Genomic DNA, 23,381 nt, shown 5'->3' on the forward strand with positions numbered 1-23,381 from the left:
TCGTACAGAGGCGATGATGAGGTTACTGTACTTACTTAAGGAGAGAAAACCAAGAAATTGCTCTTGGTTTATTAAACTGATGCCAATGTGATATCATGACTTTGCGTAAACATACACGCCACTTTCCTAAAGCCAAGTGGCGTGTTATCTGTACGCATTTTGAGCTATCTGCGTGTATGTCTACGCCCTATACAGTGGACGGCAGTCTGCAACGTCACAGCATTAACATACACGCCATGTGGCACTTTCTAAAGCCATGTGGCGTGCGCGCGGGTTGGGATTAGGAAAAGAAGAACGGGGTTGGGTTTAGGAAAACAACAAACGTGGAAAGGAAACCTCACACGCGGGACACAAAGTCACACGTTCACCCCGACCAACTTCCCTACGCGGATTTTCGCCCTTTCATACTACTTGCTACGGCGTCAATTCACACGCAATCGCAAGATAATGTAAGTCAATGGAGGCCAAACAGCATTGATAAACACGCTAAAAAACGAGTATGCGTCTAGATAACACACCAATAATGGCATACGAATTGGCGTGTCATACATACGCCACTTCATGAGATCAGTCTGCAGATGCACTGGATTTTTAACAGATTTTTGACAATGCAAGGATGGAACTCAATCACCACACTAGTTGCATGGCTTTAACCACAACAGTATTATTCCGTGTACATCTACATATGAAAAGCAGCACTCTGCCCAATACCAATTAAAGGCTCTTTCCTCCCACCGGGCTCCAAGCTGGTTTGGGTTCATTCAATCTCAGCCTTGATTACTCGATTGGACTCATTGATTGAAGGGGAACTCTAATGACCTATTATCTCAAGTGTTAATCAGGTGTCGGCAGACAGCTCTCTGTGGGACTGGGCAGGGCGGAGGGCCAGAATGGACAGAACTGGCTGGACTCCTGCCGCTCGCATGAGTCAGGGGATTGAACAGCACACAGTGCAGCCGCACCGCTCGACAAGTTTCCCTCTGGAGCACAGTCTGTCTACCGCAGTGACATCATCTTTGCTTTCCCCGGGTCGTCAATGACTCACATGTTTTGGTGCCTTTTTGTAACACGCTCATTCTCACTCACTTTATCTTCCCCTGTTGCAGTTTTACCACCCTGTGAATTACCTCGAAATGAGAGGGAAAGGAATTGAGATATAAAAATGGAAGCCTGTGCGTGCTCTTTGAAGTGTTCTCATTTCATTTTGTATCTATGGAATATAAGCAGTTGGTAATGTCACGTAACTGTGTTAACCTTGTGGAATAGTACTCATTGGAAAGGCCATTGGTTTTAATAGGAATAATGCCCACTGCATTAAATTGTTTCTGATTGTAGTTTGGAACAAAATCACTTTCAAAATTTGCATAATGCACTTACACTAGTAATTGTGGTCAACCATATCCTCACTTTAATATATTTCTCTAAAGTGTCTTCATCAAGAATTAAAATGATATTTTAACTATGGGGCATTTCGAGGCAGTGTCAATAAGGAACCTGTCTGTGCTTTGTTTAATCTTTGTTTATGTGAGAAAGTGTATTTTCCTGGTATTTGTCTTCAAATGTAATTGCTGCCATGTGTGATTTTCTTTGTCAGCTTGCTCTTGAAAAATAAGTAGAGTTGTTGTTGTTGCAGTGTTAAAGTGAAGAAAGAAATCCTTGTAATTGCAAACCCTTGACCGTAATATACAACTTTAATTTCACACGTAACTTAAATGCCTTGTAAGACGTTTCTTCTCTAATAGTTTTTCTGTTGATATTAGCAAATGCACTTCCTGTGAAAAAACAGAGAGACTGCTACACGTCTAAGTTACACCTGTCTGCATCACCTTCTGTATCTCCAAACTAAATCTCCCAGTGTCCCTCCCTGCCCCACATCTCCCACTGCATCCCTCTCTTTAATTATCTCCCTTTTCAATCCCAGCATCTTCAAGTCTCATCAATGCTTCTTAATTTCCATCAATACCACTGCAGCCTAAGCTCTCCACACCTGTCCAGTCACCATGGCAACCTCACCTCTGACAGCAAAGAGCTCTGTAAGACATGGCATGCTGTATTCCCCCTGATTAGATATTGATTAAGCTTTTGTAATAAATAATAGGATCAAAGGGATTGTGTAGCTTTGCTTACCCAGGTCTTCTTCACACTTTCATTTAGTTATAAGCTTTTGTTATTTGGGAATCTGCATGTTAAGAAGGATGGGATTGAAATCTGCCACCCTTTGTTATTGCCAATCAGAGCCTACTTCAGGAACCTTTTTTTATAATCATTTTTAAAAAGAAGTGGAAAGAGGAGGCACAATGACTCTTCTATGCAAATCTGCAATTTACAGACAGTGTTGACAGCACATTCAGGTTTCTGAGTGGCGTAGCTTATGCTTAGTGTTTGTGACATGTTTCCCCTTAAAGAACATGCTAATTGGCCCGTTGGAGTGTGCAGAGGCTCCCGAATGCTTGAGTGTCCCTAATGGATGCATTGATAGATTAATGGGCGATAAAAGTCAAATGCTAAATGCATGGTAAGTGACAAGTGATAAGTCAATATGGTAAATATTTGTGTAGGACATAGTTAAGAAGTTGAAAGGCCATTATTCATAATTATCTACATACAAGCCATTCCTTGGTATAATGAGGCATATGGCATGAATTTAAAATCGTATGAAAGTAATGGTCTAGAGTGCATTTCTGTCAATTATATAAATTATAAAATAATGGTTTCAGCTGCAAAAGTATCAGGGGGACATGATAAAATTGGTTTGCTTCATCAGAAATCCATTGCATCTGTATTTTTATGTTTTATCTGAAGAAAAATAGCAAATATCATCTAATGATAATGATGCATGTTCAGCTGCCAGCTTTAATTGAAGGTACAGTTTGGAAAGATGTTTACCGTGTAACACAGAAATTAGACAATGCAGTTTGCAATTTTGTTGTCACTAATGGGTATTATTTTGGTTACCTGTGCAAAGCAGACTAAAACAATAAAAATAAAAATAAACACTGCATGCTTTTTGGTGTACTTTGTGTAAAGGGCAGTGTGTGAATTGGCTACATTTGTTGATGTGAATGATGTAATTCTAAAATTCTGAAGACACTTGCTTGAGGACACTATAGGATTGAGACAGATACATCTTTTAAACACCATTTGTGTGTCTGTGTTAGCAGCTGCAATATTTGAGCTTCGTAAAAACAAACCCATCCCAATCACCACCACCAATAAAGTAAATACACACAAGAAACACTCCAGGCAGACAGGAGGTTGTGTGTTTGTCAAATTTATACTGAAGATTTAGAGGGATACAAGCTTGAGAGAAGTGAGAAAAACGATTTTTCATTTCCCATACTGAGCGTAGTGGAGTCAGAATTGAGGATAAATCCAGGAACTGCAAAGATCCATGTTTGGAACAATCTGACCTTTTTTTCTTACAACTCAAACAAGGATAACGACAACAACATGTAATAACTTTCCCCTATCCAATCCATACTTCATGATTATCCCTCAGTCCAAAACATTGGAAAAAATGGAACTGTCAAAAGAGTCTTGTTGTTCCATTTTCTTTCCCTTGGCCCCCCTCCTGGAGACAAACAAACAAACCCCTGTTAGCACATTTCATTAGCTTTAGGGGTTACAGAACAGATTGAGTATCGACAACGGTGGCTGTGGAGGCTTATGGCTCAAAGGCAACAGTAGAAGAAAATCTCAGGGGTAGGAGATGCAATCGAAAGGACCAAAATAATTCAGCAGGACTCACTCGAGGAACAATCCAGTTTGTCATGTGGAATCATGGAGTGTCTGCAGTACAATGAGAAAGGGTCCCTGGAGACTCTGCACGGGAGTCAACATGTGAATAGCCAAGAGTTAGTGCCCCAACTGGCCACTCTTTGCCTTTTTATCACCTGCAAATTTAGCAACCATAAATCTGTTTCCACACCAATGCTACTACACAGACGCACCCAAGAGGCCCATAAACTAGAAATGATGTTTGGTGTCTTGGGATGGTTTGATCATTGATGTTCCCTGGGGTATCATACTCTGCTCTGGGAACAATTAGTGTCAGGGAGGGTTGATGTTTTCCCTCTTTGGTGATGGACAGTTGCGGCTGCTGAAAATTGTTGAACCATGTTGATTTGCAGAGAAACAAGTTCAATTATCTCACCCACTGTGCACAGGGGTTAGTTGCGAGATACAATATTGTAATAGGTTATGAGGCGTCTGGTGACTGCTGAACCCCTCTGAGGGTTAACGAGGGAGGAGGAGACTCAGGGCCATAAAAAGGACATTGACCACAGGCTTCAATGTGACCCGACCCGTCCTTATCTTAAAATTGCTGTCGATAAAACGCAGCATGAGGAAAACCTCTGATTAATCGATTGACCTCCTGCTTCTTATTCACTGACGATAACCAGCAGCACCCATTGCACCTGATTTTGTTTCCACTGTAACACCTCCACGAGACAAGAGCTGAATATCCATTTCCCTTTAATCAATTCACAATTTATTCCCCTCCCTCTTCCAATCTCCCTTCCATTTATTATGCATTATTCGCCCTTTTTAAACGATTTTCTACTAACCGTCTCATCTAATTTGGTATTCGGATATGGTTAGCGCTGTTAGCTCAATTAATACAATGACATGTCCTGAATGCATTCTCCCCACAATCCAAGTGACAAGAGGATACCGAACGCTTCACATCTTCGCAAACAGGGTCATGCATGCACGCAGTGATAGATCCAAACCTTTAGGAATTATTTAATCAAGCTAAGTGAATAGATAAAAAGGAAGGACAAAGCAGGCTCAATCTTCTACAGGTCTGTGCTTTATTTTAGTCTAAGCAGAATATAATGAACTAGAGAACTACAGAGTTCAGGAGCACTATGGGAGATATCACCCCGAATCAGCGAAACGGACCCGAGCCAACGCTATTTCAAATTACATCTCTGTTTCAAACAAAAAACAAAACAGTTTGTTCATGTCAAATAATAAAAGAAAAGAGTATTCCATTTATTGTGAATATAAATACCCAAATATATTATGATTAATTAATGTTGCATGAGAACAAATGAAGAGATAGTGAAGCTGGGAATGTAATGATTCATGACACAAAGATCAATGGTGCAAAACCACCTATGACTAAATGTAAATTCTTTAAAGGCTCTCATTGAATGCTTGATTGGAGCAAACTGCTCAGTTAGCTGAGTTTGTTTACATTTTGGTCCTTGTAACCAATGGAAATGGAGGTGGATGACCACATCCTTATTTGTGTCAGAATGGGCTTGAGGCAAAACTGACTCTGGCGAAGTGTTACAACAGATTCTTTTTTTTATACCTTTTGAAGATAGAACATTTGGCATCCCCAGAATACAGTGTATCTGACCTCGCTCACAGGTAGTACTGTCAGAGAGAATAGGCTGGGTTTAAGGCATAATTCTCTCCTCACATTAACAAGTCAGCCTGACTGGAGTAAAGGAATGGGGCACTATCTACTGTTAGTACAATGTCTTCAATGGATGGAGTCACATTAGATAAGAAACTGTGGAAGAAACTTCCCATAGGTAAGAACAGAGAAGATGAAAATCAGAGCTATATCAATGATTACCACCAACCCTTCAAAAAAACAAAACAAAAAAGAAACAACACAATTACATTGTGACAGGGATAGACAAGAGGAAGAACATTCCAGGAAAACATCCATGGCTTCAAGACAATGAGATATGACAGCATCGGTCTCAAAACCAATCTGGCTGCAAAATTTGATATTTTTTTCTTTTTTTGTTTTTATTTCTCAAAACAACAAAAGGCCTCAAATGAGATTCTTTTTGAACATGCAATGCGGATTCATTCAAACTCAGTTGTGCAATGGACTTTTTCTGAATCCACATGACCAGTACCATCAATCATCCTTTTACAGTGCAGTTGGTTAATTCTTGTATTGATTTAGGAGCTTTTAGTGAGCAAAGAAATCTCTTTGAACTTGCCCATCCACAAGGGATTTCATACAGGGATTATGTGGCCAAAAAAATACAGACAAAAGAGAAATGATCAAAGAATATATCCGAATAAACCTCATGACAATGGGTCTATCCCAGCTTCAGTAGATAATAACAAAACAAAAGAGCGAAAATAAAGAGCCATTCACCAACATGAGTATAAAATCCCATTTTTGAACATCAGTGCTTCACTATACAAGAAATAACATCATTTCATCTTCTGTTTTGGATAAATTATGTCATAGGTTCCTTCTCTTAGTTTCACTGAAATATATTAACTATTCTTTAAATTTTTTTAAACATTTGAACATGATCTATTGTACGGCCTATAAAGAAGGTTCAACAGAATTGAAAAATAAGCTTTATTGTATGTACAGGAGTTATGCAGCTGTGTGGTCAGGAGAGCTGTGGCAGATTGGGTCAAGCTGGCAGGGGGCTCTGCTGGGGTCGACAATAAGCTCTCTTGTTTCTCCCCTTCCTCCAATCTCATCCTAACCATGTGTATTAAATGTTTGATTTCAAAGTTATTTATGTACATGTTGAACAAACTGTTACCTGGAGTTTCATTTTGTGAAACTAATTTCCTTGAATGTTGTAAAGCCCGAACTTTGTCGTGGTGGCTGATGCTTTTTTGTTGCACTGTCAAGCGGTAAGCATGCGGATGGACGAACTCTACTGTCACTGCCATATCTGTTCATCAGCCCCAATTGGACTAATCCAATTACCGCACAGGCGATCTTTCTTCTGTCAGAAAAAAAATCATGACATGTCGGTGTACACAGAATCTTAATTAACGGATCACTCTGGGGCTGTGCCTTAGGTTTGACACTAAGTCAAATACTGTCTAAGCCTTGGTCCGATGCTTAGGGTTGTAGGATGCATGTTCACAGCCCAAATTTTAGGGGCTTAAAAGAAATAAATCTCTCCTAGATCCCTGCACTTCTGTGGATACATTTTATAGTGACATCATTGTCCCACAGAGTTGGGCTTCTCAGCACAAGCTGCTATACAACTGTCCTCTGTTTTGTGTTTTATAGGCTATTTACATTAAGGAATAAAAAAAGTCTTTGTCTTCATTACTTTCAGCCGTGTTGTTAAACATAATCGCACACCTCCAGCGATTAACTGCGTTTGTGGGTGGAAGATGGCATCTTTTTTTTTTTTTACTTGTTGGAACTGGATGGTGATACTATAAATCCAAAGCACAATTTAGGTGGTTCATCAGCCCTTCTGCTGGCTCAGCATCCCCACGATGGGACGCGTTTTTCAGCACTGACCTCATATTCGTGATTCTGCTCGACCTCCCTCAGGATCAGGGTAAGGCAAGGCTCTGAACCTCTCCACTAATCATGACATCATAGCGCCTGATGCCCTGAGTATCGGGAGTGATTTTGTGGAGTTTCAGTTTAGCACACAGCACCCCCACCACCCAATGCCTATTTCCACCTCCACCTTTTTCCATACAAAATCCCATTTCCACAGCAAAACCCTCTCTGTGCTAAAGTGAGATGATGGAAAAGCTCTTTTCCAAAGCAGCTATTAAATGAGAGGCATTAATTTCTTCCCTTCTGTCCAACAGGTTCCTTTAATTATCTCTCCAGTTTCAGTCAATTACATTTCACTTCCTTTCTTTGAAAATCACTGCTATTTTAGGGTGAGTGTTATGCACCCAAGGGGTTGGAGACTTGTAGACATGCTCTAGCAGTTTGCTGCTCTGCCCGCCATTGGCTGGGGCGCTCTAAGGATACATGCTCCTCTAGAGGACTGACCTTATGAGCAGTGGTGTAGTGGCAACAGAGGAAATGGGTATATTATGTATTTACCCCCAATTTCTCATTTAATGATACAGGGTCAGATTGGGTACATGCATCAGTGGCAGAGAAGCAAATGGTCTGAATACTCAGTGCAAGAGAACTGGCTAAACTTGTGCTCCAAACCACTTGTTGTGAGATGCTAAATGAAGGCAGTATGGCCACAGAGAAGAGAAGCTATATGCTTTTGAGGGTGTGGACATAGTGTCTGACATTGCCTTGTAAGTTTTTCCTGGAATGCTAAATGTTATACTCTCACAATTAATTTGATTCATACTAATTCATTTAGGCTGTGTTGCCAAATGACATTTTCTTTTTGTAAATTAGAGGACAAAAATGAAATTTTGGGAACAGCTTGGTGAGTGCCTGCTGGGTTGACATTTGTCACTGCTCTTAGAGCTGAAACATGGCCTGGACTAAAGACAAGACTGAGGCTGGGAGCCGGGCAGGCTGAGGCTGTTAAATGGGGGAATGGAAAGGTCTAAAAACAATACTTTCTTGTTTCGGAGCTTCATAGCTATTTCTGTTATTAATGCATGCCACTTTAGTAACATCCTCCCTGGGGTGTACAGTTATTACCTCTCTTGTTAAAAGTGTTGAAGTGCTGATTTCACAATGCCTAATTTAGCCCTGGCATAGCAGAGATGCTACATGAACACTGCACTGTTAGCCAAGCAGACAGCAGGATACTAGGCTAGGCTGGGTTTTGGCTCATTGGGGACTCAACCTGCCATTAGCAGTAAGAACTAGTACAGCATCTGATACAAGACAAGGTTCATGTTCAGCCTGACGGAGCCCCACTCGCAGAATGTATTCTAAAGATGGCCGAGACAAGCACAGGAAATTTCATTGCTCATGGAACATTAGATTTCCCATCGATTAGTTCAGCTTCACATGAATAATGAGCACAAACGGTTTGCAGAACATGGCTTTGTTTTGACCTACTTCACGGCACTACAATTTATGTAGCCTCCTGCATTTCCACCTAACGTCCGACAAGGGCTGAGGGAGGAGGAATGGGTTTTACCCTACTTTTATTTTTAAAAAGCTGTCACTTTAACGGGCATCATTTTAGAATCTGAAAAACTACTGTGCTTCACAAATATTTTTTCAGCCCTGAACAATACTGTGCTTTGCCGGTGTCCCAGCAGGGATACAAGCAAGAGAGAGAAAGTGTAGCGCAAGTTATTTTGTAAAAACATGGTGGTGTCTGAAGAGCTACAATTACATGCTGAAAGAAGAAGCACGTAACACAGGGCTCACTGCAGCTGCTTCTACAGAATAAAGGATTTCCAGCAAGATGGTTGGTTTTAAACCAATTATAAGCATTCATTTCATCCTCCTGTCTCTTTTAAGTTTTGGTAATGTCAATCTACTTTGTATTATTACCACCTTGCTATGATATGGAAGGTTTTATCCCACGTCCTCCTTCGCCTCTTCGGGTAAATTTGATAGTATTATTGGTGCCAGGTCAGCTGTCAGCAGCCTTGCCAGGGAGTGCGCACAAACATAATTCTCTCTAATCTTCCTTCTGTCATCCATGTGCATGCAGGGGACCATCTCTCCCGTCATTTGGTCCAAGTGATTATCCCGGTGATTTTTCACTTGGTTGCTGCTAATGTATAGAGGCTGGTGATTACAGTGTGATTAGAAGGAAAGGTGAAATAGCATGTCTAATACGGTGCAGGAGATAATTGAAGGGTAGTGAGCACAGACATTAGCCAGGTTCGAAAATGCTGTTCCAAGGGGAGAGCTGCTGAACAGTTGGGCTGAGGTTTGGAAAGGCATGGCTGCTCTAAGGACAGGGGATAGAGAGGGTGTAGATAGCACGCTGATATCAAATCCTTCTGCTTATGCAAATGACAAAGAATAATAGTGCATTGAAGAATCTGCTGGCACATTTTTAGCGGTCCCTCCTTCATTGATTCGGAATAGGTCTTGTCTACGTTTCTCTCTAAAAGAAAAAGCTGGAGAAAGAGGGAGGGAATGGCAAGGAGGAGAGTCTCGGTAGCAAACAGGAACTGGTGGGACTGGAGCCCAAGGTACCCCAGTCATATTTGAACCCTTTAATCCTGTTCTTTAAAAGCATATAGCATACAGCACAGATAATGTTCACCAGGAGCTTTATCGAATTCTGATTTCTTGATTAAGTCATTGGGCATCATCCTAAAAGCATCAGTTTAAAGGATCTCAATGTCATGTTTGGTTATTGACTTCCTCTCTTCACTTCCCTCTCTCCTTCTTGCCCAGCCATGCCTCTTGCCGCTAGCTGCCAGCACTCAAAGGGCTGGTGTACGGATGTGAGCTGGTGTTTAACAGAGAAAATTGGGAAGTGTTCAGAGTGACTAAAACTGCATCGCTCCTCCCTCTAGACTCATTCCAAACATATTGATCTGCTTTTAGAGAAGAGCCTGCATCCAGAGCTCTAAAACAGTCAAAATAAAGGCTACAGGATTCTAAATCAAGACGTGACAGTACCGGAGTGCTTTACTTTGTCCTGCCTGGCGTCAGTGTCAGAGAGGCTACAAGCGAGCTGAATGATGTCTAAGAGTGACTGTTATATCTAATTTAGATATAGTCTGTTTAAGCAGTAGCTTTTTTTCTCCCCCATAGGCTGTATGTATAATATATGAAGAAGCAGGTCAGGGAACATGTTAATAGTGGAATTTACATTAAATTTGACAGAGCTAAATGAGCTCTAAAAGCCCGCACTCCTTTGCCATCAATACTGTAAATCGAGTTTGTCTTCAAAAAAATGTTTGTTTGTATCTGCCGAGAGACAAGAGGAAATTTTTCTCAATCTGGAGTTTTGCAGCAGCTCCAGTGGAAACACATTTCCTTGGCATGTCACTTATATAAGTCCTGGTTGTTTACGGGCATACTTTGTTTTTTGACAGAATTCCATAATGCCATAAGGGCCTTTTTCATTTGTATACTGAGTTCATTCTGCTGGCAGTTTCAGTAGCTGTCACCTTACTCCTCCCTTTCTGTTGCCCTCATGACCGTGCATTTGTCCATCTCTCTTAGTAGAACCCTCACCCCTTAACAATTTGTGACTTCATAATTCACACTCCTTGTTGCAATACAAAAGGTCAAGAAAAAAAACAGAAAAAAACAAAAGACACCCCCATGTCCATTTTGCTTGGTCTTTACAGTGGATTGTCGCTTGAACACAGAAGGCTAGTGAGAAGCCTTAAATGTCTGCACCCTGTCCAGCACAGACATGAGTAAGTTATGTCTTTTTTTTCTCTTGTCATTCTTTTTTCTTCTTCTTCTTCCAGAACAGTCTGTTCATAGCTGTCAGAGAGTGTGGTGACTTATACATCATGATGAGCGAGATATCCAGTGGCTGATACCTTAACATCCAAGAAAAAGAGACTCGTTGCGTACAGGGGCAGATGAATGTTTTCCTTCCCCCCCTTTTGCCCCCCTTTTCATTACGACTTCAAGTATTTTTTTTAAACAACAGCAAAAGTTAGCAAATCTACATTTTATTCTACTCTACTATTCTACAACCTGGTGCTAAATCAGCATCCAGAGCAAAAGATCAGCCCCTATACTACGATGCCATGTCTTTTTTTTAATACATTATTTCCATTTTCTTTTATTCGTACTTACAGTAGGCCACTGGATATTGATTTTAATGATTTTTTTTACTACGAGTAAATTGTAATACTTGCAGCTACAAGGTATGAGTTTTTAAATATATATTTATATATTTATATATTTATATTCTTTTAAAAAGCGTTTAGTCCTTTGGTCCCTATTTCCTAAGGAATGATGCATGTAAATTATCCTGGATTCTCCTCTTCTCTCCTCTTCTTCTCGTTTTCTTCTTTGATCCAGAGCTTGCCCTGTCACAGAGCACAACACCTGTGTAGGCACAAAAACCAAAATGGCAGCAGGCTGGTGTGTGTTTATGTGTGTGTGTGTGTGTGTGTGTGTGTGTGTGTGTGCGCGCGCACGCATGTGTTTGCGTCAGTACTTGAGTTGGCATTTGCACGTACTTATGTACAAAGTTTTTTTTTTTCATTTTTCACTTTTTTTAAGTGTAGCATCTAAATGTGTATGTTTGGTTTGTTATGTGTTTGTGTGTTTATCTATATCCTGTGTCAGTATGCATGCTTTGAGCATAATGAGTTTCTATAAAGGTTTTTTTTTTTCTTCCCATCATGTCTAAAAAACAGCAGCAAAAAGTTGGTCTCTGCAAAAAATCTTCTTTCACAGACGCCAAAGCAAAACAGGGAAAAAAGAGGCATTTGCGAAGAAAGAAAAGACAAAAAACAAAACAAACAAAAAAACAACTCTGGGATCCCTCTCTCAGTCACCCAATCTTTCAGTGGGTTTCCAGCAGGATCAAGGGACCACGCTTCCTTCATGATATGTAGCAGAGCAAGAAGTCTTTGTACTTTTACTGCACTTGTGGAAATAAGGTGTTGTGGCCCTTCATCCTGTGACACAGAGAGAGAGAGAGAGAGAGAGAGAGAGAGAGAGATGGGGGAGAATAAGGAGAGTGGATTCAGTAAGGCTGTGGTAACATGCTCAGGGTTGCTGGCTCCTGGTTATCACACAGACTGACAGGCACAGCCAACAGCATGAGAAACAGACGGGGAGGAGAAAAAAATAGAGGAGTGTGTCAATCAAAACCAGAAATAAGTGGGCTAGAGGTGGGGTGGGAGATTTGCGTTTTAACCATATGGAACAGACATCTACACTGTGACAGCACTAATCCAAGGAAGGCCTAATTTAAACTGACTACATCTCCCTGCTTGAAAGGAAATACAGCTGAGTGTTGCCTGAGATGTTCCTGTCATTTATTGTATTGTTAATTCATTACAAACTACCAAAAGAACAAGAAGGAAACAAAGAAAAGAATGTTGAAATTGTGTAATCATTATGACAGAAAAAAATGATGGTTGTCCAATGTAAAAAAAAAAGTACATATTTCAAGAAATTGCGCCTGATTAGGTTCCAGTGGAAAAACCAACATAGCATCTCCCCTGCGTTTGTGTTGACTTAAAACATTGCACTATCACTAAATATGTTCATGCTGCCAAGCTTTGGATATAAAATATGTAGTTTGCAGCCTGTCATCCCTAATATGTTGTGAGCTACGATGTGGGTGAAGAAAGGCTATGCAATCACAGCAAATAACTCTCTGGGTGCGAACATGAAAGGGACTTTGGGACAGGAACATGTGTGCCCAGACGCTCTTTGTTCTACCTTTCCATTCCTGTAAATGAGCTTGTTACCATTTCATAATAGATCTGCTTTTTAGATGCAAGAGCGGGGATTCTGGATTATTTCTTATGTGTGTCAAAGCGAGCCCAGACATTAGCAGCATAACACAGTCCCGATTACAGATGCTCTCTTTTATATGCCACTAGCGCATATACTGTACATCTACCACATAGCATAAACACACAGTGGCTTTAAAATAGACCTTTTTTTTCTTTTGCCAGCATTATGCCCTCCCCCCACACCGCCACCTACTTAGATGGCTCCATAAAAGACACCTGGCAGTTAAGAGGCATAGTTGGTGCCAGAAAGACTTTATCCCTCCCGGCTTGCCTGGCTAGACACCCCCTGAGTTCATTGGATAGACTACGGGAGGGAGAGTCGCCTGCAGGGCTTCTGAACGAATAGAGCAGTACGAGTTCGATGAAAATGACTAACTCTTATCAGGGTTTTGCCTGCAGGGATAGAAACAAACTTGCAAAGAAAGGACCCTTTTCACTCTGAATTCTGTTTGCTGCCTTTTTCTTTTTACAGACCGAGTAACAATTATCTCAGATACAAGCCACAAAACATAAGAGCTAATTTATCTGGCGGCACAATCCTACTAAAAAACAACATGCAGTAGCAAATACTCGTCCCAGGTATTTGTATTTTTGTAATATTCTGCTCCCTGCTTATACTTTACATCTATGTGTACAGCATGGCTGTATGGTGGACATATTTTGACCATGTGGGTCTGCAGCGCTGCCTGCAGCTCTGCTATCACGGCGCAATTGGTTTGCTCCCTCATAAATAAATACATGGGAAGTGATTCTCATGTTAGGCAAACAAAACAATCTTGCAGAAGTACTCCCTGTGCAGATGGAATCCATGGAGAAGTGGAGTGTCAACATTTGCCTGTGCTCTCTGAGGGAACGGTGGAGATTTAATTGGCTACACAAACATAGGATCATCTTGGCCATCTCTCAACTAAACAGCTGTCGATTGGGGGGAGAAAAAGGTCCTTTTTTGCAAAGATTTAGACTTTCATTAAAACAATGAATAAAAAAATCAAATAATAGTTTTCTGGAAAAAAAAAAAAAAATTGTTGATGTGAATGTGAAGAAATTGAGAAATAGAAAATACAGGACATCCATACACATGAACCCCACAAGAGAAGTAAAACATCACAAGGGCACACGGTACAATAGCACAAAAGGGTTAAAGGCCACTTCCAGCTATAATCAACCAACCAGTAAGCACGTCAGTTACATTATGTACAACAGGTACTAGCAAAGAAAAGGCATTGTTTTACTGCACTCCACAAACTGCCAATATACAATATATATATATATATATATAAAAGGAGGGCAGAATATAAAGAGATAGAGTTTAGAGATATCAATCAACGCCACGTCATGCAACGCAGTCACAGTCCCACCACATGACGTCATCCAAAAGAAAATGACACCATGGGTTCAACTTACAGCTGTGGGAACTTGGCCCCATGACAGGTGTGTGGGTGGGGGGGTGTGGCTATAGCGGAGAAAGGCCACCTCACACTGTGATTGGTCATGTCAGGTTGCCAGGTTGGTGGGAGTGCAAAAAAAGGAAAGAAACAGTGGTATTTTCTTTTCCTTAAGTTAGAATTCAAAGCATCCTTTCCATATGTATTCCACACGCTCACTTATTTGGCCCGACAAATCAAATGAGGTTATTATGATTATTACCATAAAAACTGAAGAAAAAGGAATTGACAAGTAAAACAGAATAGTCTCACACAGCACAAAAAAGGGCCTTTTCTTGTGCCTCGATGTGGTGGTGAAATATTCTCAGGCTGACAACATTTGCAGGTTAAAAGGTTGAATTGATGTTTTTATATTCACAAAGATAACCCTTAAGGCAGAAATGCATATTTTAGAAACTTGTCCTGTCTACAGTAATTGGATTTGCCTTGCATTGTTTGCTATGAGGGTGGCCGTACAGTGAGTGCTTCAGCTTTTTTGCATTAAGTTTATCTTTAAGACACAGAACGCAATTTCCGAGTAGCTGGGCCCCTGAGACCAGCAGAAGAGAATGCTGTCTGATCGTGTTTTTAATTCAACTTCAAAGCGAAATCGTCCGTATTAGAGAAAAAAACAGGGGACTTCTAAAGTTATCTACATGTTGAAGTGTTACCTAAGGAACACAGAAAAATCATCATTCAAGTTTCATCGTTATAATGCAGTTGGATTTAGAAAATTAAACAGTTACAGTTGAACTTAACTTATTTTAGCTCAAGAACTCAATGTACTGTCTTCTGCAATACAAGGCAATCAATGAAAAGGAGAAAAAAAGTTATTTATAATAGATTGGTCAAATCTTTCAAAGCCAACTTCTTTAAATAAGGTTTAACATGGTTTTTAAGAATCTATAAACCAAGAGCTGGCTTCAGAAGCCCCACTAGGGTATTTTTTCTTTAATGTTTTCATGGGATTGCTCTTGGTTTTGGTCTATTGGTTTTCCTTAACTCAACAACAGAAGTGATGTAATAACAGAAGAAAAACACAGAGATGGATTGAACCAGACCAAAGACGAAGGAGGACATGAAAAAACACACACTCTTACACGCACACACAAACACACACACACGCACGCATACACACACACACACACACACACACACACACACACACACACACACACACACACACATATACACACACACACACACACACACACACACACACACGCACACATATTTCCTGATGAAATGACAGAATGTTATTGTGGACAATTTCGGTACTTCTCATCTCAATGACTGCCGTGTCATTCAGTGCTGTTGGAGGATATTTTCCATTTGCCCCCCCCCCCCCACCTCTTCTTAGGTTGTCTGCTTTGAAAGCCTCTCTTCAATTAGCAGGACACAGCTCTATTCAAATGCTATCAGGCAAGAGATAAAGGGAGCATCTATCATTTGTATTGCATACCATCTTCCATTAATGCCATCTTGTGGCTTTTAAAGAGTCTAGTCTAAAACAAACGAATGGTATTACCATGCTTTTATTTATGGAGGAATATAATCCAGGCTTATGTTATTGTAATGAAAAGTTGCCTAGCCAATTGGGTGAAGAGAGGATGCATCTATATTATTTTGCACTGGCAGCTGCACTTTGTAACAGACGGGTGATGATTCTTTGAATCAAGCCTGACACTGTGAAATTAGTTTTTATTGAAGGGTGGTGCCACTTTAAGTAAACCTTCCATTTTATTATTTTGTATGAAAGCCCAAACAAGGAAGTAAGATATTGGACTTATCTGGTGGCAGATCTACTATCAGCACAACCATACATTTGCAAGATCTCTCGTTTGCTCTACTTCGTGAGTACATACGTCATAAAAACCAGCATCAATAAAAAGTAAAAAAAAAAAAAAAAAAAAACAGATACATGTTGGCATAGTTCACAAGTATTCCGCAATGGATGAGCTTGATTTCAGTAGGTAATATTTTCACTTAAAAATTGTTCAGTATTAAATGATCTCTGTTGCTGTGGATGTGTAAAACTGGCATAGTTTGAAATTAACAGTTATCATATAGTTTTGAACAGATGTTTCCCCAGAGCCACACAACACATGTCCAACATGTTTACATTGGCATTTGCAGTCATAGCATTCAGTTCTGCTTTGCTACAAGGTTACAGTTAACCAAAAAGAGATAGGAGGACATGCACTCATTGGATAACCAAGTTAAAATTACAATACCACAACATTCCTATGCTATGTTTTTGCTATTTGTGAAAATTGGCACACAATAAATGGCAGAATATGAAAATGGACTATGACTTTCAGTTGAGAAAAGAGTGGTGAAGCCTCAATTGGACTAACCAAATAGTGCTTTACTAGGGTTGGTGCTGTTTTCCACCGTTAAACAAGCCACTGCCGTTTGTAGGGTGAGTAAGTGCTTTTCCATTAAGCGTCTTTGTTGACGTATTTTTGTGAGCACAAACTTTTCTTTCAAACACTATGCATTTACTCATCATGCTCATCAGTAGTCTTGTAAAAAATTGTTATTCCATAAATCTACTTTGTACTATTGTGCATCTCCTCAATGAATTTTCCTGTAAGTAAAGGTTCAACTGAAAGGGCCTCTAGATTTATCTAAGCAGCTGACAGGAATCTAACGCAGAGCTATTGTAGGAGAGAAATTACTGCTCTCTGGTTTTATGAATTTGTAGCTCAACAACTTGCATCGATTCTAAACGCCATCCTCAGTAGATGGGTAATTATGCACAGCTGGGTATTGATGATGTCATCAATTTGCACTGGAGAGTCCTGCAGGTACAAATTAGATTATTTAAACCCCAGAAGAAACAAAAACAATTCTGTGGAGCAGGGCAACCTGAAAAAAATCTTAAGAGACTGATTCTGTGAAGAGGTCCATCAAGAAAGAAGTGCCCAGACACTTTCATGGCTAATATATATAAATAAATAAATACATAAATAAATATATATATATATATATATATATATATAAATACATAAATATATATATATTTTTTTTTTTTTATTTTATTTTTTTTTTTTAAACACTTTGACCTGCAAAAATATAAATTTCATGTCACATCAGGGCTCATGGCGCTAAGTCAGATCATGACTAAAGAACTATATTAACTGTTTCCCTAGTTCGCCATATTTAATATTGAACTAACTAATGTATGCACTTTCTAGTTGTATTAGTCTGTCATGTTAATACATGTAAATTTCAACAGAAAGTATTTTATGCAAATGATGCATGATGGGCTTTCTACTGGTTGGAAGATTGGTGAGTTAGTGCAGTTAATTTTCCTCTTGTTCCATCTCGCCCTGCAGTTAACACCTCCCTGGATATAGTAGTCCATTTAATTGTTTTTAAATTGTATTTTAATTTTTTTAAGCTTTCAGTTATTAATGGTTGAATACAACAGAAAATAATCCTACATAGATTTAAATTCTAAAGAATATTCAACATGTTTGCATAATAATTAAATGCACTCTCTGCAGCAACAATAATTAAACTATCCAAATGAAGAGAACAGTTTGGTTTGAGAACAGGCATGGCATAGAATGGCACGTCGTATTCTAGCATGGGTGTTACTATACCTGGGTATGGACAGCAGACGAGTCAGTAAGGTCGGTTGGCATCCTTTGGCCGCTTTAGCTGCACCTTCAGCCTCTTCATGCCTATCTGAAAGCCGTTCATGGCCTGAATAGCGGCTTGAGCACTGGACGGGTTATCAAAACTCACAAAGCCTAAGACAAGAACACAGAACGGGAGAGAGATGGGGGCAGAGAAAAATGGGAAAATGGAACAACATACGAGGGGAGAAGAATGGGGGGAGAGATGAGAGAGAAACGGGAAGATGAGAAAGGGAGAGGGAAAGAGATGGGGAGAAAAGACCGGCGAGATGAAAGAAAAAAAGAGGGGAGAAGAGCCTTTTTAACTCTCAGCAATGACACAACAATAGCTCTTTGTTTTCTCTTTTCAACGGATTAATTGAAAATCTTTGAATTAAAAAGATTACACAAAACAGCACAAAGGGTAATAACACAGATATTAAAAATCAAACGAAGAAGAGCCATTAGAAACCGCGAGTTTAACTTGAACAAAAACATGAAAAGGTGTTCAGAGATTAGAGAGAGAAAAAAGGAGTCTCATGCTGTGTGAGGATTTTTAGAGCAAAGTCTGTAAATGTTACCTGAGTGTTTGAGGCATGCAAGAGTGGCAGGGCTGTGTGTGTATGTTCATGTACATGTGTGACTGAACGTGTATCTGAGTAAAGAGTAAAGGGCACGGGGGTTGTGACGAGATGCTAGGAGCAAGGTGTGTAGGACGGAGGTGCCTGCTGCTCTGAGTTATCACCTGGGTGTCGAGGCGGAATGAGCCCACAGCTTTCCACACCGGGACTCCTTGCCTGCTCTTATCAGACACCTCTGTGATTGACGGCCCGAATTTTCCGCCTGCCAGCTGATTTGATCACACCGCTATGGGTCCAATTTAATTTGGGGGGAGAGGGCAGGCTTTTGTCAGTGCAGGTGAGATAAGGCTGCTGCTTTTACAAACCCTTTAAACAAACTGAGCAGGGAAGGGCCTGTCAGTTGGCAGTGATCCCCCCTCCCAAAACACACACACACACACTATCCCTGGCTTTAATGAATCTCCATACCTCACATTTACATCCACATGCCAAAGAGGTGAAAGGATGCTGGGGGTCATAGTATGAGAAAGACTGCACTGCAATACGTGCTTGAATCCATATATATATATATATATATATATATATATATATATATATATATATATTAAAACACAATCTAAAAGCAGAATGAGATATTTGAAAATGCTTCCAGTTTTAGCTGTTTTCTTGAGACAAATTAACTGGCTGATGTTTCATATCTTTGATGGAGCACTGAGTGTGTGGTGCTATGAAACGCAATACCCCAGATGCTACTAGTGTTTGAGGTATGGCTCTCACAGCAGCCATCCATATTAGCAGAATGTCTGTATGTGTTGTAATGTTATGCATTTTTAATACAAACAAACACAAAGTTATTGGGTGACAATAGGGACAAATCTAAGTCCAGGACCTGGTTGAGCAGCTGAGAATGCTACAGTATAGTAGTATAGTATAGTATAGTATAAAAGTTTCACATTGCCATAAAAAGTACTTACTATGTAGTGATGCTGTGCACTGATGCTATTTGGTACTATGAAAACCCTTTTCTACACTATTGCAGGGGTGGTTGTAGTGTTGAGGTCCTGGTTCAAATATGCTTATAGGCTTTGTCCCCTGCTCTGCTGCAACAACCAATGAACTCCAGTTGATCACTTGAAGCTGATTAAAAATTGTGCTTCAAACTTTACAGTTTCAATACATTTCTATTCACTTTTTTTGTGATGATTATTTTACATTTGCAAGTGTTGATAGGAGATTTGCATATTCTTTTAAATAACATATGGCTTAAGGGTGGCTGTTAAAGACTAAACGTGTGAAATTAACTGAGGATGGTGAATATGTGCACAGTAAATACATGAATGTACAGATGGACAGGCAACTTGATGAAAAAAAAGAGTCATCTCCACATATAGATTTGGTGGGCTTCCTATTTTAGGTGTGTGTGTTTTATTCCATTCTTAGGGGACCTTTTGAAATGTTCAAGCTAAATCCTGCTAATTCCACCTAACAAGGTAAGCTTTGATCCCTTTTAAAAGTCAATTTTGTGTGACTAAATGCAGAGGATTAAGACTAATGTCATATCCATAGAGTCCCAGGTTAGATTAAACATAGTCTATATCCTCGACGTTCCACTTCCAAATTCCGCTGGATGCATGTCTTTTCGCCGATGTCCGTTTCCTTCCACTTTCTTTGTGTTGGAATTTTAAACTCTGGTGTATATATGAGGACTATGGTTAACTGCTCTTCAGATTTCTGTAGGGTAAATTGAGACAGCTAGCTAGACTATCTGTCCAATCTGAGTTTTCTGTTGCACAACTAAAACAACTTTTGAACATACACGTTCACCAAAACAAGTTCCTTTACCGAGGCTATTTTGCAGCGGCTCCGTGCGGAACTTAGTGCCGCCCATGACGATTGTGATTGGTTTAAAGAAATGCCAATAACCCAGAGCAGGTTTTTCTCCATTCCCGGTGCACACATTTGCCTTATGGATGTTCTGTCCCTTCGGTGACTCAATAAAGCATCACTAACTAATAACACAGGCTGTTACACACGTCTCTGGTGGATTCTCTTCTCATCTTAACCTTCTTAATTTTGTATTGCTTTGAGTTTAAATGTTATACAAATCCTCAAGTCTTTTCTTCATCTCACCTGCACAAGTGTTTAATATCACACCATGACACATATTCATATCCATTTCATTGCAAAGCAAATAAAACAAAACTGAACTAAACAGACATCTGTCTGAATTGACAATGATGCATCCCTTAAGAGTCTATACTCCAAATCCTACTTCAGAAATACATCCTTTAAAAGAACATGCTTCCTACAGTGACCTTTTCATCATATTCAAATTTCCAAGCTTCTCTGTAAACCCTCCATCTCAAAGAGTGATGTCTGTTTATCTTCTCTCAAAATCCCCAAATGTAGTTCACCTGTGCTGCAGAGAAATCAGGCCATGTACGCATCGATGTTTCTTTTTTAAACTCACTCGAATCATTCTGCAGTGGCAAGCAATATTTCATAGGTATAGGTATTTCATTTAAATGTATTAATAATATTAACTAAATATTTAACATACTACATCTACTAGAGACTGTGATGTGCTGCTTTTTGAAACATTGTTAATCAGTTACTTTTCATTTAGTCCTATTCAAATTCACACTACAGTGCTTTGGAAATTATCTCCTCAACTAACAGTAAGGTCATTGGCTTTCTGTTAGTTTGTAAAAAAACACCAGTGTGCACAAGGCCAAGTGTGTACATTTTTACAATGTACAATTCATCAATCCATCTATTTTTCTACATCTCTATACTGGATGTAGATATATATATCTACACATGTACGTGAGTCTACAGTGCCCATTAACCACATCCTCAAGGCTAAACTCACATTTTTAAGATGAAGTGTTCCAAGTTCTTAGAGGCCTAATAACTTATCCCCCTTAATGCACAACATCATGTGCCTAATTTGTTAATGTCTTACAAAGGAGCCCTGGGGCTTCTGCTATAAAAAGTAGGGAGAAATGAGTGTGGGGGGGGGGAAAATCCCCACAAAAGAATCATGGGTTAGATTGCTGTTTTTCAGCCAAGATCTTAATTACAAGCCGTGGAAAAAAATAAGCCGGTGAGACTGATGAGGTCACCGCCCCTTTGCCCTTCCCCCTTGTTGACTGACGGATAGTGATAGCGAGAGGCATATGTTTCGAGAAGAGCACACAGAGGGAAAGGGAGAGAGAGTCCTAAGATGGACAGAACAAGACAGATGAGGAAAGAGAGGAAGAGAAAGCCTCATAGACATGCCATGTTGAAGGGAAACTGAAAGAAAGCCAGTGCTGGGAGTCTCTCTCTCTCTCTCTCTCTCTCTCTCTCTCTCTCTCTCTCTCTATCTCTCTCTCTCTCTTTCTCTTTCTCTGCCTGTCTCCTGGGTGCTGCTGTCCAACTGAATCAACAGTATGGCCCACACCAGTCTATTATTATCTCTTTAAGCCCATGGATTCCACCTGCACCGCCTCCACCCTGATGAACTGGTTTGCTGTGTGGGAGGCGAGAGAAAGGAAGGGTGGGGTGGCGGGATGCTGCTAGGTTCCCCAGATGGAGGACTGGGGTCGTGGGGGGGGGGGGTGCGCTCTGTGAAAATGCTTTTCTCTTGAGTAAGGGAGTCTGGGAATGGCAGAGAAGGGGAGATGGATCCAGACTGATTAGGAATGGTGTGATATAGTGATGAATAGATGCGTGGAGCAAATGGCAATTGTGAAAAGATGTTTGGGTCAGTCGCTATGTGAGGGATTCATGGTGGGTTTGGACATGTGTTGTTTTAGGCAATTAGAGCGTCCACCTTTTCACGCCACAATCTCCCCTTTCTATTGCTGCGTCCCGCATGTGTGATGGAGCCAGGGAGCACCTGTGCATTGCTTTGCTCACTTTTTTTTTTTTCTCTCTCTTCACTGTCGATTTTTGACTCACCAAAACATTTGCTCTGATTGGTCGCTCGGTCCACAAAGACTTTGGCAGAGATGACGTTGCCAAAAGGCAGGAACATTTGCATGAGTTCTGCATCTCCGAACTCCTGGGGCAGGTGATAAATAAACAGGTTGCAGCCTTCTGGCCCTGGTGATGAGAAAGAGACAACAGGAGGGTTACATTGGGAGCATAAGCAGTGAGAGAGAGGCCATAATAACACATGTGGAAATATGACCTAATAAAGCAATCAAGACAATAATCCAAGCAACACAGGAGTCTTGTAAACACCAAATGCTGATTATGTTTCATGTGGCACAAATAGTAGTTGTTTTAAACCTAGTTATGGTGGAGTGCACGCACCTTAATCTTATTTTTTAAAGTGTTATAAGGTCACACACGTAGTTTGCACAGCTCTTTTTGTGGTTTCCATTTGAATCCCATTTCACATAACTGTATAGATAAGTGGCACTTTAAAAAAAAAAAAAATACAGTTAAATTTGACTATTGTCTGAGGCAATTGGAGTGCACATGTAAATAGCCGCAGAGAGCGATAAAAGAGAAAAACAGCCAGAGGAAAAAACAGATACAACAGGAGGAAGAAAAAACACAGAGAGGTTGATTAAAAGAGAAAGATAAAGACGCTTGTATTGAGAAAGAGAAACCCTGAGACACAGAGGAAGAGAGAGGGGAGGAGGAGGGGGCATAAGCCAAGT

The 23,381-nt window shown here is 40.2% G+C and overlaps 1 protein-coding gene across 11 annotated transcripts in view; it reads right to left on the reverse strand.

Moving 5' to 3' along the window:
• Positions 1–4,795: 4,795 nt before the first annotated feature.
• The window catches only part of si:dkey-205h23.2 (CUGBP Elav-like family member 4), a 148,480-nt gene continuing 129,894 nt past the window's right edge, over positions 4,796–23,381 (reverse strand). For 10 of the 11 annotated variants that reach the window (XM_031281435.2, XM_031281434.2, XM_031281439.2 and 7 more), the window contains 3 exons: positions 22,672–22,815; positions 18,131–18,280; positions 4,796–12,246 (listed from right to left, as the gene is read on the reverse strand). In XM_031281435.2, coding sequence (XP_031137295.1) covers positions 18,153–18,280; positions 22,672–22,815 — 272 coding nt within the window. In that variant the 3' untranslated portion in view covers positions 4,796–12,246; positions 18,131–18,152. Of the gene's footprint in view, positions 12,247–14,499; positions 14,575–18,130; positions 18,281–22,671; positions 22,816–23,381 lie in introns of all 11 variants that reach the window. The other variant, XR_004101885.2, reaches the window with a different exon arrangement.

The sequence above is a fragment of the Sander lucioperca genome, chromosome 3 (genome assembly GCF_008315115.2).
Source record: "Sander lucioperca isolate FBNREF2018 chromosome 3, SLUC_FBN_1.2, whole genome shotgun sequence".
NCBI classification, from domain to species: Eukaryota; Metazoa; Chordata; class Actinopteri; order Perciformes; family Percidae; genus Sander; species Sander lucioperca.